This window comes from Artibeus jamaicensis, unplaced genomic scaffold (genome assembly GCF_021234435.1).
Source record: "Artibeus jamaicensis isolate MK-2021 breed Jamaican fruit bat unplaced genomic scaffold, CSHL_Jam_final contig_887, whole genome shotgun sequence".
NCBI classification, from domain to species: Eukaryota; Metazoa; Chordata; class Mammalia; order Chiroptera; family Phyllostomidae; genus Artibeus; species Artibeus jamaicensis.
In genome coordinates, this window is record NW_026522003.1 from 1165720 (window position 1) to 1183575 (window position 17856).

A 17856-nucleotide genomic window follows, 5' to 3' on the forward strand; every position below is an offset into this window, starting at 1 on the left:
GACTGGAGGAATATTTAGGAAGGAGAATTGATAGGACTTGGTGACAGGACTTAGTTGGATTTGAGGTTAAGGGAGGAGGATGCTAAGGCTGATGTTCAGGTTTCTGGATTAAGCAGCCAAGTGGTTAATGATGCCATTTACTCAGGGAATGCTGGAGGAGCTAGTTTCAGGAGACCGGGAAGGTGAGGTCAGTGTAAGGTGTTGTATGGCTTTGAGACAATTAAGTAGAGATACTAGTAGTCAGGTGAAATTTTTAAATCCAAGAAAGTCAGGTTGGAGATATGGATTTGGCAGTCACCTGTATATACAGACCTTAATTAAAGTTTTGGGGGTGGACCATATGTCCTGTGGAGCTCCTGGCTCCAGCTCATGCTGTGGACTGGTTGCCCTGAGGTTGTGGGCACTGTTGGAGCATGCCCTCAGTGCGCCCTCTCCATCTTGTGTCTACTTCCTATGATCCCTTGAAAACACAGGTTGTTGATCCCAACTGTGCTCATTGCTGCCACCACCAACTCATGAATGGGCTTCCTTTAATAGCTTTTCAACTTTTCATAAGGTTTATTCTCCCATCCTCATCCCAATGGAACAAAGCTTTCAAATATTAGAGGCTGTGAGAATATTTTGGATATAAATAATTAGAAGGAAGAATTCAGGTTCTCCTTCCCCATCTGGAAACAGGAAAGGAGGGAGAGCCCTATAGTTAATTCCAAAGATATTGCTCGTAGCAAGTTCAGGATGCAATTTGATAGCTCCCCTCTATTGCTAATGCTTTCAGTCCTCTCTGCTTCCAGTCTGATAGTAAAGTCTCCTCTGGATCAGAGAAAAGCTGTAAGCCTGACCAGGGAAAGAAAGGCTGATTCCCAAGAGAGATGAGGTCAGGGAAACAATGCATGCAGCTAGGACAAAGAAGCCAAGTAGTTGGTGCCAAATTAAGTTCCCAAAAGATATTCACCTCCTTTCCTTCCCCATTCCCTAAGGCTACACTAAGATTATAAAAGGTGTTCAAAATGTTGAGCCAAAAGTAGTATGTATGATGTTTACATATAATTTTCATATTAATTTACTATCTAAATACAAAGGACTCACTTTCTTTCTCCATTCTACTTCCTCCATCCCTTGCCCCTGATATGGTAGTCTGGGCAAAATCAACTGGCTGGTATTTAATTGGTTATGTTCAGCTTCAGCTATGGTTTCTTCTCTTCCTTATTCTTGATCCTTCTAGTATGGCCAATGTCAGCCTCTCTTCCTTTTCCACCCTGATCATTTTCACTTGCTATCTCCTTTAAATGACATTTATTCCTCTTAATACTTACTTTTTATCATCAATCCTCTGTGGGCCAACCAAAGGGGAGGCGTTCACTAGCCCTAAAACCAGACCTTTCCCCAGTCACCTGAAATATTTGCTAACAATCTTATTTCCCAACACCAGGGGGCTATGCCTCGATCTGTCTTAACCTTAAAGGTAGAGATTAATTCCAATCCTTTTCCTCCTTCTGTGTAGATGCTCAATACCTTGCCTCCCTACACAGAGCTTTGGGTTCAGAGAGCGGTGTCTTTTTATTTAAGTTTATTTCTTTATCTTTCATTCTCCCTGGACTTACACAAATTTTTTTCTTAGTCTATTCTTCTTCGGTCCCTGCGCCACCCTCCACCCCCTTTGCTCCCTTTCCTTTCGCTACCTGTCTTGCACCACCTCTCTATGTCGGCTTCCTAGCCTTTCTGGACCCTATGTAGGCGTCTCTGAACCTCTCTATGTATCTACCTTTCTGGTTTCTCCCTGTCTTCCTCTTAAAGGACCCCCCCCCCCCATCACTTCTGCATCAGTCCCTCTCCAGCTCTTCTAGTCCCCACGGTAGGAACAAAGTCGTGGTGTTTGCGCAGAACATGCCTCGCGTCGCCTCGTACAAGACCGCGACATTCCACCGTGCCCCTCCGCGCATTCCAACTGTAGACAAAGAGTCCCACCCTAACTTTTTCCTGTTCCAATTATTGAATGATGTAGTAGCAGCTGCCCAAACTTGCCCTCCTCTCCAGTCGACGGATCTCCACCTCCAGGACAGTTAGTACCAGCTCCCACCGCCCCGTCAGCGCAGCAGAGATCCCTGCGCAGACTCCCCTGTTCCTCGCAGTCGGCGCTCCGCCCCTCCAGGAAAGTAGATCCGGCCAGGCAGACAAAAGTTTGGGAGAGAAGTCCCGTCCGTGCTGAGTGTGAGAGTGAGGGGGGCGGGGGCTGGGGAGAGTGGGGCGGCTGGGCGACTTGGTGCGTGAACGGAAGGACTTGCCCGTGGGACAGCCGCGGCCATAGGCCCCTCTAGCCCTGCTCAGCCCCTGAAGCCCGGGGGGACACAGCCCCTCTTGCTGGGGGATGCTGTGGGATTCCTGGCACCCGGCATCCGGGCCGCCCGCTAAATCCCGTGTGCCTACCCTGTGCCCCTGGGGACCCGGAGTCCGGCTGCAGGGAAAAAGAAGCGGTGCCCAGACGCCGCAGGGTGCCTGTCGGGGAAGGGGCTGAGGCCCTAGGCCCGAGGGTATGGAGCGGTTAGGAGAGAAAGCCAGTCGCCTACTGGAGAAGTTAAGACTCTCGGACTCCGGCAGCGCTAAGTTCGGCCGCAGAAAGGGTGAATCTAGCCGGTCTGGGTCTGATGGGACCCCCGGACCAGGCAAGGGGCGACTGAGTGGGTCGGGGTTACCTAGAAAATCGGGGCCCGGTGGAGGTTCTGGGGGACCTGGGGATGAGCCGCTGGAGCCGGCCCGGGAGCAAGGCCCCCTGGACGCTGAGCGGAACCCCCGCGGCTCCTTTGAGGCGCAGCGCTACGAGGGCTCCTTTTCCGGGGGTCCGCCTTCCACTCGGGCCTTGCCTCTACCTCAGTCACTGACCCCAGACTTTCGGCTGGAGACCACGGCCCCAGCCCTAAGCCCCCGCTCCAGTTTCGCCAGTAGCTCAGCCAGCGATGCGAGTAAGCCCTCGAGTCCCCGAGGCAGCCTGCTGCTGGACGGGGCAGGGGCCGGCGGAGCCGGAGGTAGCCGACCCTGCAGCAATCGTACCAGCGGCATCAGCATGGGCTACGACCAGCGCCACGGCAGCCCCCTGCCCGTCGGGCCATGCCTGTTTGGCCCACCTCTGGCAGGGGCTCCGGCTGGCTATTCCTCTGGAGGGGTGCCGTCCGCTTACCCCGAGCTCCACGCTGCCCTGGACCGACTGTGCGCTCATCGGCCCCCGGGGTTCGGCTGCCAGGAAAGCCGCCACTCGTATCCCCCGGCCTTGGGCAGCCCTGGGGCTCTAGCCGGGGCTGGAGTGGGAGCGACAGGGCCCCTGGAGAGACGAGGGATGCAACCCGGACGACACTCGGTGACCGGCTATGGGGACTGCGCTGCGGGCGCCGGATACCAGGACGAGCTAACAGCTTTGCTGCGCCTGACGGCGGGCACAGGTGGACGTGAAGTCGGTGCCCGTGGGGAGCCCTCGGCGATTGAACCATCTGGTCTCGAGGAGCCTCCAGGTCCTTTCGTTCCGGAGGCCGCCCGACCCCGAATGCGGGAGCCGGAGGCCAGAGAGGACTACTTCGGTGAGTGGTTAGGGAAAGGAAGGGACCCGTCACTGCATTTGGTTGCTCACTGACCCGACAGCCCTAATTGCCGACGCCGGGTGGTCAGAGGCGTAGACGCGTGTTCTAGAAAAGAGGCTAGAGGGACTTCTTGCTGGGTTTCACACGGACTAGAGGCTCCTTATTCCTGCTGAATTCTAGTCCCCCCCATTATATCCTGAGTCCCAGTTCGCCACGCTCTAGAGTCTCGGTTTTTCGCCGAAGCAGGCCTTTGGGGGGGGGGGCGCATGGGGCAGTGAGAGCATCCCTCCATCCTGCCCCCCCCTCGGTGGCGGTGCCCCTGCAGGCTTCTATGCGCTGAGCCCCCACGCGGGCCCAGGCTCCGCCCGCAGGAATTCGGGGAATTCGCTGGGGGGAGGGGACCGGGCGGGCGCGCCGCGTGCGTGCCGGCTCCTGTCCCGACGTTCCAGGTGCCCTCGGGCGGGGCCGACTGTGCGGTGCAGGGCGGAGGGGTGGGGTGCGGCGGAAGGGGGGCGAGGGACTGCTCCCTAACACGCGCGGAGCTGTGGCCGCGGTTGGGGAAATGGAACATGGGAGGGGGGATGAAGCGCACTGGGTCGCAAAGTAGGGAGCCTGCTGTTGCCGGCCCCTGCTGTTGCTGGCTCGATGCTTGCGTGGGCATTTAAGCGGAGACCCGGTGGTGTCGGCTTCTATTTTTTCCGTCCGGAAGTCGGGGCAGAAGGCATGATCACTGGGACACCATCATCCCTGATGGATAACAACCCCGTGTAACTGCCAGAATAACGTGGTCTTAAATTCTGGCCATTACCTGCTCAGAATTCAGGCTAGAAGTAGCTTCTTACTTTTCTGCTGCTGTTAAGGAACCCTGGTCGTTGTCTCTCTTCCCTCATGTCTTTAAGAACTATTGATTGATTTTATGTTTCAGCTGGCGGGGGGTGGGGGGGTGGATATTAGGGTCTTGAACTTTTCTGGCCAAGACCTACAGGCAGCACTTCCCTGTATAAAGAAATACTAATCTGATTGGGACAGGAAGAACAGAAAGAAGTGGAGGGCTCACCCCAGGGCTATGGGCCTCTTCAGTTTTCTAAGCATCTCCTCATTTTTCTTCCTGTCCATGTTCTTGCCCTGGACCCCCTGCTCTAGACCTCTATGGCTAGAAATGTGAGTAGGAGAGAACCCCAGCCAGAGAGGGAAGGCTGGAGAGGAGGTGCCGAGGCAGCAGGGCCGCAGGCTGGAGGGGCTTGCCTGGTTTAACCCAACCCCTTCCATTGTTTTCCCTCTACCTTTAGAGGGGAAAGCCCAAAACAGATGAAGCTTTGGTCGAGGGAGAGGATGTAACAGAATCCTTTTTGCAGTTTTCTTTGGGGCCCCAGGAGAAATGGTCGTTTGGTGGAAAGAAGTTTCTTTGGCTAAGCCATAAGAGTCAAAAGGAAGAAAGAACTCAAAGAGGGTGCATGCAATAAAATGGCAGGAAGAACCTAGGTGTGGATATCCTGAGTTAGAGGAAGTGAGGTCGACATGCCTGAGCAGTTTGCTCTTGCCTTCCCATAATACCCAAGTCTTTGCAAAGAAGTGGCTTTGACTTGCCCCCTGGCATGGCAGTGTTGGGGCAGAGCTTCATTTCCATGGGGAGACCACGTTTCGACCCCAGAGATAGGGGCCTCTTCTCCCTGGAGATCATGTTGTAGATCATGCCTCTCCTCTGACAGAACCCCCAGCCTAACTGTACCCTCCTACTCCTGCCCTTAGTAGGGGCCCTCTTCCTTGGCTACAGCTTTGCCCAGCTGCCAGAGGGTGGGAGCAGGACAGGCCTGGGCCCATCAGTTGCTGCAGCTGCTGCACGGGCTCCCAAGCCCCTGGGCAAAGACTGGGATGGGCCCCAACAGGCAAGGAGCGTGGCAGTGTGCCGAGGCGTAGAGGTGGGGCGGGGTGAGGCAGGCCCGTTGGGATCTGCTCCCCAAAGACAGGCCCTCACCCTCACTCATGGGCCTGGAATTGGGGAGTGGAGGGAGGGAAGAACACACCCAGGAAAGGCGGGTGCCAGAGCCAGATGTATGTATTTTAGGGGGGATGTTGGGGAAAAGCAGTTCAGCTCTGCTCCTCCCATGATAGAAGGTGACAGGGAGACATTAGGGGTTCTGCCACCCTTCCCCCTCTTCCCATGCAACCCCCCCGGGAACACACCCTGCATTCTCAGCAGCCAGCTCCCTCCAGGAGTCATGCTCACATGGTGCCCTCTGCATAGGACTCACTGCTGAGCCAAAGCCTTCCTTTTCCATTCTCGGAAGCCTGGAGGTTTGGAGCAGTGAGAAGTCATTCTGTAGCTGAATACCAGCTCATTTCACACATTGGGAAAACAGGTCCCAGAGAGGCTTTTTGGGCCTGGCCTGCTCTCTCTGGGGAGTTTTTTTTGAGTCTGCTGCTGGGCCTGTATGAACTGGCATCTCCAACTGTTTGTCCCACTAGTGCAAGAGGGATTATACTTTGCCTCTTTAGCCTTTTCTCCCCAATAGAAAGTGAGCATTAGAAAGCAATAGAAAAGTCAAAGCATTATCTTTGACTTTTCTCCAGTTTTCACAGTGTTGAGCACAATATTTTGCTAGGCATAAGATAGATGCTCAGGAAATATCTGTTGATTAATCAATGAATAAGAATGGATCTGCTCAGGCAAGACCGTGCTGCATTCCGTTTCTCACCGTCCCGTTTCCCCAGAAGGCAGCCCATGAAAGGGAGGCTCCGACTGGTGGTCCTCTGGCACAATCAGGAAGGAGCAGGAATTCCTGGTTTTGAGCAGAGCGGTGGGGTGAGGTGTGATGCTGACAACATTTCTCCCCTCAGGCACCTGTATCAAGTGCAACAAAGGCATCTATGGGCAAAGCAACGCCTGCCAGGCCCTGGACAGCCTCTACCACACCCAGTGCTTTGTCTGCTGCTCCTGTGGTGAGTGCTGCCCCCAGACCGGGACACCTGGACCGGGACCGAGGCCTCGAGCACTTCCCACACGTACACAATCACAAGTGCCCAGGGAAGCAGGAGCAGAACTTGTGCCCCTTCATTTGCTCTTAGAGCAGCTGTCCCCACCATGCATCTGGACGGCTACTACTGCCCCACCTTCTCTCTTGCTTCCCTTCTCTGTCTCTGCCTGGTTCTCCCACCCCCATTTTGGGTCTGCTTTCTGGAATAAGTCTTTCCTCTTTTCAGCCTCTTTCCTCCCCTCTGTTCCTTCCTCTTCTGCCTCCCTACGTGCCCAGCCTGGACTCCCACCTCTCCTTAGTGGGGTTTGGTCTTGGGCAGCCCAGTTGCCTGGGGCGACAGTGAAAGATTGGAATGTGGGAAGGGCGGGGGGTGGGCTGGGGGAGTGGGGGACTGTGGGGGGCAGCGAAGGGGGTTTTCTCTTGGCTGGTCAGAGTTCAGCCACCTCGCTAGAGTGCAGGCCACCGGGCCATGCCAAGCTGGTGACATCACGCTCCAGGAATGCCTGCTGTTAACTCAGGAGGCCCGAGGCAGGGGGAGGGGACCTGCTCCCAGTGGCCTTAACACCCCAGCCCTTCTCTCACGTCCCTCATTATCTCCTCCCCACTGCTTACCCACTCTGATTCCTTTGCTAAACCCTTAATCTCCTATCTCTGCCTGTCTGACTCCAGTGCTCAGCTTTTCTCTCACCCTCCACCCCCTCCCACCAGCCTCTGCCTGGTTCTCTTTAGGTTCATCTATCTGTCTGTCCTTCTGTTTATAGGGCCTCTTCCAGGTATCTCTCTCCCTCTCTACTCCCCTGTGTCCCGTAAGTTTCTAAGTCAGCTTTTCTAACCACTGGGCAGAGCTGGGAGTGGAGATTTTGATGAGAAGAGGGCAGAGGTGGGAGAAAGACCCATTCTCCACCCTGGTCTCACTCCTCCCCCATTCCTGACAGTGTAGGTGCCCCGGTGTAGTGCCTAGGTGTGGGTTACCTGGGAAATGGTCCTGCCTTTTCTTCTCATAGGAGATCCTGAGCTGCCTCTGACCCTGGAACCTCTTAGTCCCTCTATGCTTGGGGAAGCAGCCTAGTGCAGCAGGAAAGTCGACCAACTTTGCTCCCATACAAAGCACTTTGTCCTCAGCAGTAACCGACCTCCGTAGAGCCTATCCCTGGAGGGCGACAGATCAGGCTTGCAGAGCAGGATAGCTATGCCCAGGCAAAGAGGCTCTGCTCCTAGTTCGAGAGGTCCCAGAGGGCAAGGCCTGTGGCAGTGTGATTGTGATCATCTCTCTGTGCATTGTACACCACCTTCTTCACAGCTCAGCCTGTGGTTGGCTTTGCTTTCCCAAGTGGCTCCTTGTGCACCCCGGGTGCTGGAGAGGAAGGCAGGAACTAGAGGAGCAGTGAGCAGAGAAGAGGGGAGACTGGCAAAAATGAGGCTAAAGCAGATTAGAATTGCATCAGATGGGGGAGGTTTGTTTTGGGGGAGAGAGGGCAGACAGCAGTTAGGAGGATTTAAATACATCACACAACACTGGAGAGCACTGAGTGGAGAAGCCCTGTTCCTGGATACCAGAATAGGCTCCAGCCCCTTCTCTGTTGCTTCTAGGGAGAACTTTGCGCTGCAAGGCTTTCTACAGCGTCAACGGCTCTGTGTACTGTGAGGAAGATTATCTGGTGAGTGAGACGGATTCCCTCCCTGGGCTTAGAATTGACTCCTACACTGGCACCTTTATTTTTGTAGCCCATTAAGATTCCAGCCATCAGGTCATTCTCAGCTTGTAACATCCTCCCTTGGTCTCTAGTTTTCAGGGTTTCAGGAGGCAGCTGAGAAGTGCTGTGTCTGTGGTCATTTGATTTTGGAGAAGGTAAGCAAAATATTTTCAGCTGAGACTCTATAAGGTTGAAGGGTAGAGTCAGGGACTAAAGGAGTAATGAGAATAGGCGGGCAGCACGTACCACCAGAGAGTCACTTTCATCCATTCTTCCCCAGAGCAGCTGTTTACTGTGGCTCCTCTCCGCCTCTGAGATCAAGTCTGGACTCCTAATCCTGCTGTCCCTAGACCTGTGTGATCTGACCTCTCCTTAATTCAGCAGGCACAGTCTGGCCCTCCAGCTGAGCTAGGAATATGGGGTTCTGGGTCTTAATCTCCTTTCTGCTACTGGCTAGAATCAGTTGGAACTCAGTTTTCTTTTCTGTAAAAGAGTGATTGAACTGGACCAGTGGTGCTCAGCCCTGGCAGCCTAGCAGATCACCTGAGAAGGAGTAAAGAAAAATATTGGTGCCTGGATCATCAGCCGAGCCTGTGGTGAACGCACCTGGATAATACTTCTGGGGTGGGATCCAGGCTCTGGTGGTTTTTAAAAGCTCCCTGGATGATTCTGTTATGTAGGCAGGGCTGAGACCCACTAGGCTGGGTCCTCTCTAACTAAAGCCTCCAGGGTTTCTGCCTCCACTTTAAGACTCCTTGGTTGCCTCAGATGTCATAGCATTGTTCTGGGAGGATAGCGGGGGTTGGGTGAGTTTTGTGGGAGCAACAGGGAACATCATGGGGAGCTGGGGAGCTGGGACTGGAGGGAGACTGATTCTCTTCCCATTCTGTGGGCCAGATCCTACAGGCAATGGGGAAGTCCTATCACCCAGGCTGCTTCCGATGCATCGTGTGCAACAAGTGCTTAGATGGCATCCCCTTTACTGTAGACTTCTCCAACCAGGTGTACTGTGTTACCGACTACCACAAGTGAGTCCTCCTCTTGGGGTATGGTATGGAACAGGGCTTAGGGACTTCTGAATCTCAGCTCATCCCCACCCTCTCTCTTTCAGAAATTATGCTCCTAAATGTGCGGCCTGTGGCCAACCCATCCTCCCCTCAGAGGTCAGTATGTCTGGGTTCTGCAGGGCAGCCAGTGCTGCTGCCTCTGGGGAAGGGATGGGGACATGCTGCCTGGACTCCCGCGGGATACAGTGGGGCTGAGGAATGTATTCTGTGAAGATTCCCGTGTGACTCTGCTCTCAGGGTCACCACCCTGACACTAACATCCGTGCCTGGACATGTCTGGCAGCCTCACTGGGCCTGGGCTCTGTCTCTTCTCTCCCAATCCAAAGGAAGAGATTTTCTTTGAGGTCAAGGTCACCAGATCCCAGATGTAGGGGCTGGAAAAAGGTGGGAAGAACCCTCAGGGCTGGTAGGAAGAGGTTAGAAATGAATTATGCTGGGTGTGCTAAGGGCATGCCTAGCCCAATGAGGAATCAGACCCTATTGGATCTCCTTGTCCTCAGCTTACCCTACCCCTTTCCCTTCCTTTCACTTCTCCTACAGCTGGGAGAGGTAAGGAAGGCCAACCCCTGAGGCCAAAGAAAAGGAGGGAGAAGTTTTAGTAGGACTTGCACGAGCCACCTGAAAGCTACAGAGGATTGCAGAGAGGCTCTGGGGACCTTTTTATGCTCTTCCAATTAGGGTGGCGGGGGGAGGGGACTGAATGGGGGAGGGTGGAGTTGGGGTTGTTATACTGCTCTCATCCCCATGGGGGTCTGCATTGTTTCAGGGCTGTGAGGACATTGTGAGGGTGATATCCATGGACCGAGATTATCACTTTGAGTGCTATCACTGTGAGGTGAGTGTTGGGGGCTAGGGCTCCTGGAGGAGAATTGGTATAGGGCCCAGGAAGTCAAGTCCTAGGACTTGAGTGAAGGAGAATATAGAGCATGGAACACTAGGAAGGTGCTCTGACCTATCTCCAGTCTCTTTCTCATCCTCCAGCCAGTCTCTCTGGTCCTAGTTGTTTAGTCCTTTCTGAATCTGGCTTCCCTAAAGTCAAGACTCCTAAAACTTGAGCTCCAGTGGCATAATCGATTAGTGCGCAGTACTTATAAGACTCCTAAAACTATAGGGCCTCCTGGTATCCTCTGGAAATGGAGCCTTATTATTTCTACTATAGCAGCGACACCTGGTGTCCAGCTGAGGTATTTTCCCTGGTTTCTATTCTGGGAGTCTGTTCCCACTCATCCTTTTTCTCCTAGTCATTAGAAGTCTGGTGTTGAGAATGGCAGACTTCCAAGGTGCCTGGGCTGAGGTCAACTAGATGTCCTCTTTCCCTAGGACTGCCGGATGCAGCTGAGTGATGAGGAAGGCTGCTGCTGCTTCCCTCTGGATGGGCACTTGCTCTGCCACAGCTGTCACATGCAGCGGCTCAGTGCTCGACAGCTCCCTGCCAACTATATCTGAGCTGTAGTCGCTGCTGCTGCCATCACCACCCTCGACAAATTCCTCTGGCCAGTGGGCCCCCCTGAGGCCATATGAGGCAAAGGATGTACTTTGCAGGCCTGGCAGAAGAGTCCCTTGGGGAGGACCCCAACGGCCAGAGACCCAAAGATCATGACATTCCAAATGGATTGTGGAGGAGGAACCTTCCAGTTACCGTTGTTGGGGTGACTGGCCTTCTTTCCACATGTGCAACCTATGCTGTACCATATACTTAGGCACACACAGGCAGGTTCCAGTATACTCTAAAGGTCTGATTCTAGTCTGATCTCCAGTGTACATCTGTGCATAAATCATGCAGTGTTCTGGTTCTGGATTATAGGAAGAACGGACATCATGGGAGCTCCTGACTGTTTTGTGCCCCACACATGGGGTCAGACGTGGGATCAGCCAAGTTCTTACCACACCACAGTATCTTATTTCTGTATCTACATGAAGAGGTGGGCCTTGTTAATGAGTTACTTCTTGGCCACCTTCTCTCCAAGGATTAAGCTGCTCACCTCTCTGTTGGGAGTGGAGACCAGCTCCAGGTGGGCCTGCTGCCTGTGTTGCCTGTTTCTCAGGGACTCACGTGGGCCTGGGGTGCCTGTTCTTGGTTCCTCTTCTCAGCTGGGGGAGGAGGTAATGAGTGGGTCTCTGGGTGTGAGGTTGCTGGGGGAGATGTTTAGGAAGCTTCAGGCTATCCACGCTCCCTAGGTGTAAGTGCACTGAGCCCTTCCCCCCAGTATGTGCACCCATTGGCATATTCTCCCACACACCTACTCACTTCCCTTCTTCTCAGGTCACTCTTACACTTGGTTGCCTAGCAGTAACTCACTACTCCAGAGCTGCCACCTTTCAGAAGGATCCAGGATTATATCTATTGCAATTCCCGAACTCGGAGGTTCTGGGGAGCCAGAGGGCCAAAACACTTTGACTTGGTTCTAGTCAGTTTGGCTGAAATTGGTTCACCTAAAGCTAGATCTCTTAAAATCAATTCATTGAAAACCTGTGTTTAAATTTTCAACCACTTTTGCCAAAAGTTCAAATCCCATTTGGGTTGTTTGTTTAGCCTTTTAGGTGTTCTATTCTTTTTTGTCATGCTTTGAGTATTTCAAAGGTTTATATCTCTTCATCCAAGAGTACTGAATTATCAGCAACATCAATTTATCAAATTTGCAGCAATATGTAAATGATGAAATTGCTTCCTGCTACCTTTATGGGTATCTGTCGCTATGTTACCTACTTTTCAAACACTTTTTTAAAACTTCAAATTTCTAGTAATAAATATAATTGGTACAAACATTTTGTGTATCATTTTTTGTGTTTCTTAACCCAATATTCCTTTACAAATTAGATGCCTTGAAAAATGTAACAACAAAGCTCAATATGATTTTATGCTTTGGTCTAACTTCCATATCCATGCTGTTAAAATGCCAATATATTCTAAACGAATGAACAGGCACGTGGCATATGCAGTTGACTAACAATTCAAGGTTATAAGACAACAGTAATATAAAGTGGAGGGGTGAATCTGCTAAATCCTTTTGAGAATGCTGCAGATTTGATAAATATTTTAGACTGTCTTTAGATAAATTGGTTTTAGGCAAATTAATCTCACAATTTTGAATCTTTAGTCTTCATTCTTGATCACTTAGAATGTCATAACGTAAATAATGACTCCTGAGAATAGAAATTCCACATTTAAGCCCTGGCTGGGTGGCTCAATTGGTTAGAGCATCATCCTGATAAACCAAGCATGTGCATTCAATCCCCAGTCAGGGCACATACTACAGGCAAGCTGTGAATGCATAAATATATGCAACAACAAAACCCGTGTTTCTCTCTAAAATAAAATTAAAAATTACACATTTAGCGGTTATTCTAAGAGGACCATGCCAGCCATCCTGGGAATTGCACAGAAGAGTCCTCAATGAGAAAGTGAGTGAGTAGGAGTTCAGATTCATACCAGAGGGGCAAATGCACTTCAGAGGAATAAATGTGCTGACACTAGACTACTCGTTCTACAGCTGGAGTTACTTGTAACTATTATTATTAGATTCTGTGACTGGGAAATTTTCTCAGCAGGGTGCTCCAGGCCTGGGAGATCCACAGAAGCATGTGTAACTATATCCATCCCTTCAGTATTTTCTTTACTCTTGGGGTCTTGTCTACTCTGTCATTCTGACCCTTTGTTTCTTAGTCTGATTTTGACCTCCATCTGCTGCTGGACTGGCTGATTCTTTTCTATGCTCACCAACACTGTTCTTACCACTGTGGCTACTTTCTTTCCTGAGGAAAAACAGTGCTAACATCTGATGAGGACAGACAGACTCAGGGAAGGCAAGCCATGTCAGAATCACAGCCCCAGCTACCCCCACCACTGACAGCTCTTCTTCCTACTCACTGGGAGATAGCTCATCCTTAATAGTTGTATTTAATGTTTACAGTTGATAGTGAAAAATTAATAGGGTGTTGCCAAGGATACAGCAACAGGTAGATCATGTTTGGCAACTCTCCACCAGATTGCCATCAACACCCACTAGGCCTAAGATGGGGTAGGGGAGAAAATGGAAGAATTATGGATTTGTTTTGTGTCTTTTTTAGGCTAGAGTCACAGGACAGGGATCAGGCTTTTATAGATGACTTTGGCTTTTTGCTCTGACTAGTCCCATTTGTCACAGCCCGAAATGTGGTTTATCAAGAACAAGGCTGGGCCCTGGCCAGGTGGCTCAGTTGACTGGAGCATTGTCCGGTACACCAAAGGTTGTGGGTCTGATTCCAGGTCAGAGCACATACCTAGGTTGCAGGTTGGATCACTAGTGGAGGTGCATATGGGAAGCAACCAATCAATGTTTCTTCTCTCTTCTCTCTCTCAGACCTCTGAATAATAAACATATCCTCAAGTGGGGATTTTTTTTAAAGTTCCTTAAAAAATAAGGCTGGTGGTGGCTCTCTGCCTTACTCCTTAGAGATGTTTCCCCTTTCCCTACCCGGAGCTCTCAAAGTCAGGAAATGGTGAGACTCCATTCATAATCCGGCTGGAGATTGTCCTCAGCCATGGGGGAGGACAGTGTTTTTCTATTTTGTTTGTTCATTTATTTTGTACTTTAGATTCCATGTATAAGTGAAATCATATGGTGTTTGTCTTTCTCTATCGGACTTATTTCTAGGGAAAGAGCTAATTCCAGGCACATAAAGCCAGTTGGAAGAGGTCCTTGAGATTGTACCTTTTTTTACAGAAGGGAATAAAAAGAGGAAGGAGACAATAGAACTGAAATAAAAGCATTCAGAAAAGCGAGCTAAAGCATTTTTATTTCATTTTGTTTTTTTAGAAAGACCCATACCTCAGAGCTGGCCTGGGGTCATTCAGAGCCCTAATGGTGAGGCTCCACAACAAGGACAAAGGTCCAACCGGTCTCAGCCCTTTGCATCCTCTCCTCCCTTGCAGCAAGAGGACCTAAGACTGGGCCTCCGCTATGACAATTGCTTGTACAGGGCCCTTGAAACAGCCACACTTGGCTCTAGTTGTAAACAACTAAGGTTTGACTTTGGAAATATGAGCAAACTTACTGGGATGTGTAGATTAGACCAGTCTAACTGTGATGGGAGGAGAGTCATCAGAGGCAAATTCTATGCCTGTGGGTATTATTTCACCTAAGCTTAGAAAGAATACTGCTGATGGTGAAGGGAGCCAAGGTGCTGTCAGCAGGGTGCAATGGGCGGGGAGGAATATACCACAAGGTACTGCTTATGTATGTATCCCAGAGACTTAGAGCCAAGCCAGGTGTGACTTTGAAGATAACCCAGTCACCTCATTTTACTGAATGAAGAAATAGAAACTCTGAGGGATGACACTTTCGAAGACCAATAGAAAACCTATTTTTCCTCTCTCCTCCCACTCCATCACAGGCATTCCCACAGCAGAGGTAAACTGGAAGTGTGATGAGCACTTCATTATGATATACATTTAGGGAAAGTTTAGTAGGAAAGCCAGGGAACACAAAAAACAGTGATGAAAACATTTGTTTTTTCTTAGTGCTTTTTGTTGTTGTTAATTAGAATTAGCAGTAGCCAAAATAACTTTAAAAGCACATTAGTAGAAGCAAAGGAAATATACTGCAGGAGAGTCCCTGCCTTTGAGAAGGTCACAGTCTAGCCAGGGAGACAAATACATAAAATGCCTTCAGAGGATTACAAGCAACATGTCCACAAATGCAAAGTAATTGAGTGTTACAAACAAAAGACCTAATACTGCAGGGTACAGATGACAGGGGTGAGATTTTGTCTGGCTTGGATCGTAGATCAGAGAGCGGAGGCTCATAGGCTAAATCCCACTGCCAAACGCATTGAATTTGGCCCACTGGCACTTGTTTTTTATAAAATTAATTCAAACCCTAGTTGAAAGGAAAATGCCAGCTAATAAATAAAGAATGACAGAATTTGACAAACAGCATTTTGTGAACTTAACAAAATTATTGATCTGGCAAAGATTATTAATTGATGTTAAAACCATAGGTGAAATGGTTGGTAGACAACTGAATATTCAATAGTGTAACACTATTGATTGTGACACTATCAGGTTAATCTTGAGGCCAGAAGTGTAATTGTGTTGGAGGGATCAGACTCTCGTCACTGGTTTCCTAGAATGGGTCTTAGTATCACTAACCAGTAGACCAATTCCAGTGGGAGGCAAATACATAACCCAACCCAGTAAATATTCTAGCGACTTCCCACCCCCAAAAAGAATTATTAGGTTTAACTTGCAGTTTACAGGACATGGTGGGGATAGAGAACAAACTAAAGGACACTGGGAGATAGCAACTAGACAAATCCACATGGTGAGGCATTCTGTAGGGCACCTGGCCAGCTCTCTTCCGCAAGTCAGTATGATTTTTTTTAAGTCAAAGCTACTAGAATTAGAGATACTTAAGGTACATACCATATTTTTCAGACCATAAGACATGCCTAGGTTTTAGAGGAAAAAAATGGGAAAAAATTTTGAAGCAAAAAATGTGATAAAATATTTAATAACATAAGTAACATAATATTTCACTAATGTAAATGTAAACAGAACTCAACAGCAGCATTAACAACCATTATTCCTCCCAAATTTGGGGGGGAGTGCATCTTATAGTCCAAAAAATACGATAATAACAACATAATGCATGGTCCTGAATTTCATATTAAAAAGTTTGCTATAAAAGATAATTGAGGTCAATTGGAAAATTGTTAACGGATAAGATTAGATGAGGTGCAAATTATTAAGACTTCTGATCAAGATGGTGGCATAGGTAAACATGGCTCACCATCTTGCACAACCACATCAAAATTACAACTAAATTATAGCATAACAGTCACTCAGAACTGGCAGAAATCAGTGAAATGGATGCCTGACAACTACTAAATTAATGAAACCACATCCATCCAGACTGGTAGAAGGTGTGAAGATGTGGAACAGGCTGGTCCCACATGCACGTGTGGTGGGTAAAAATTCAGGAGGGATATCTTGGGAATGAGGAGTCCCAGCCCCACACCAGGCCTCCCAGCCCAGGGTACCAGTGCCAAGAAAATAAGTCTCCATAACTTCTGGCTGTAAAAACCATCAGGGATTGAGTCAGTGAAAGAAACTTCTGGAATCCCAAGCAGTTCCTCTTAAAGAAACTATTCAGACTCATTCCCTCTGAGCTCCAGCACCAGGATCTTGAAAGTCACCAGTGGCATATAGAGAGAAACTGAAGTGTCTGGCCTCAAGGCAAGAGCTGGGGGACAGCTTTCTCCCAGACAGATAGGTGGGCAGAGCCACAAGCTGGCAGGTGGGTGCCACATCTGAGACTCCATCAACCCAAGAAGAACAGAGACTATTCATGGATACGAAGAGCTTTTTGATGATTGCCAAATAGAAGAGGGATGGAGAGGAATGGGTGAAGAGGTGAGGGGATTAAGAAGTACAAATTGGCCCTGGCTGGTGTAGCTCAGTGGATTGAGCTCGGGCCTGTGAAGCAGACAATCGCAGTTCGATTCCCAGTCAGGGCACATGCCTGGGTTGCAGGCCAGTTCCCTGCAGGCCAGTTCCCAGCAGAGGAGGCACGAAAGGCAACCATACACTGATGTTTCTCTCCCTCTCTCCTTCCCTTCCCCTCTAAAGATAAATAAATAAAATCTTTAAAAAAAAAAAAAAAGAAGTACAAATTGGTAGTTGCAGAATAGCCATGGGGATGTAAAGTACAGTATAGGAAATGGAGTAGCCACAGAACTTATACCCATGACCCATGGACATGAACAATGGTGTGGGGATTGCCTGAGGGAGTAGCAGGGGGGTGGAGTGAAGGGAGGCAAAGGGGGAAAAATTGGGAAGACTGTAATAGCATAGTTAATAAAATAAGCATAATTTTTTAAAAGGTCAAAATCACTAACAAACACTAGTTCCAAAACCATATATTAGAGGGTAATCATATTTTATTTTTACAGTGTCTGTGTATTTATGGAAAAGTGATCTGAAAGGACACACACTAAAGTAATCTATGGTGAGAATATGTTTGTTAGCCTGCATTTTCTATTTTTATACAATTCATGTGTACTGCCTCTGTAGTAAATTATTGCAAAGAAAATAACTGGTTGCCAACATTGATAATTCAGGATACTTCACATAAAAATCTGTGTATTGTATATGAAGAGCTGGGTTTCTAAGGCTTTTAGAATAATCATATCTGTCACCTCTAGACTTCCATTCCCACATGGCAGCAATTGGTTGGAACGAAGGGATGGCTCCTCCTTTATTCGGTGCATTCTCTCCTTAGAGAGAATGGTAGTCACAGTCCCTACCTCTGAGAGAGAGGACTGTTTGTCACAGTCCCTACCATTCCTTCTTCTGTACACTTCACAAGTCGCTTACCTGCCTAGATCCCACAGGCATCTGAGTAAGTAACCCTTGATTTGGATGAACTGAATGACCTCCCCATCTGTACAACCTCTCATTACTAATCATTTGAAGGTACCAATAAATTAACTTACCAAGAAAAGCATCCACTTCAGAATTATCTGTGACTTTTTTTAAAAGAATTATTTATTTATTCTTAGAGAGAGGGGAAGG

General features: G+C 49.3%; 1 protein-coding gene across 2 annotated transcripts; it reads left to right on the plus strand.

The window, feature by feature from the left end:
• The first annotated feature begins 2173 nt into the window (after positions 1 to 2173).
• On the plus strand, positions 2174 to 14066 carry AJUBA (ajuba LIM protein). 2 transcript variants are annotated; one of them, XM_037129455.2, is made up of 8 exons: positions 2174 to 3566; positions 6405 to 6506; positions 8132 to 8199; positions 8328 to 8390; positions 9133 to 9263; positions 9347 to 9398; positions 10069 to 10137; positions 10623 to 14064. In XM_037129455.2, exons 1-8 carry the CDS (start codon positions 2531 to 2533, stop codon positions 10746 to 10748), a joined length of 1647 nt encoding a protein of 548 aa, XP_036985350.1. In that variant the 5' UTR covers positions 2174 to 2530; the 3' UTR covers positions 10749 to 14064. The 2 variants fall into 2 exon arrangements, with proteins under 2 accessions (XP_036985350.1, XP_053510868.1); XM_053654893.1 differs by lacking the exon at positions 2174 to 3566 and adding an exon at positions 3975 to 4015 and having other exon boundaries at positions 10623 to 14066.
• The last annotated feature ends 3790 nt before the right edge of the window (positions 14067 to 17856 follow it).

Excerpts from the sequence above, each read along its gene's own strand:
- AJUBA (XM_037129455.2), top strand. The coding sequence starts at position 2,531 with ATGGAGCGGTTAGGAGAGAAAGCCAGTCGCCTACTGGAGAAGTTAAGA. Across the intron at positions 6,507-8,131 it reads CTTTGTCTGCTGCTCCTGTG|GGAGAACTTTGCGCTGCAAG; the intron begins GTGAGTGCTGCC and ends TGTTGCTTCTAG. Across the intron at positions 10,138-10,622 it reads TTGAGTGCTATCACTGTGAG|GACTGCCGGATGCAGCTGAG; the intron begins GTGAGTGTTGGG and ends CTCTTTCCCTAG.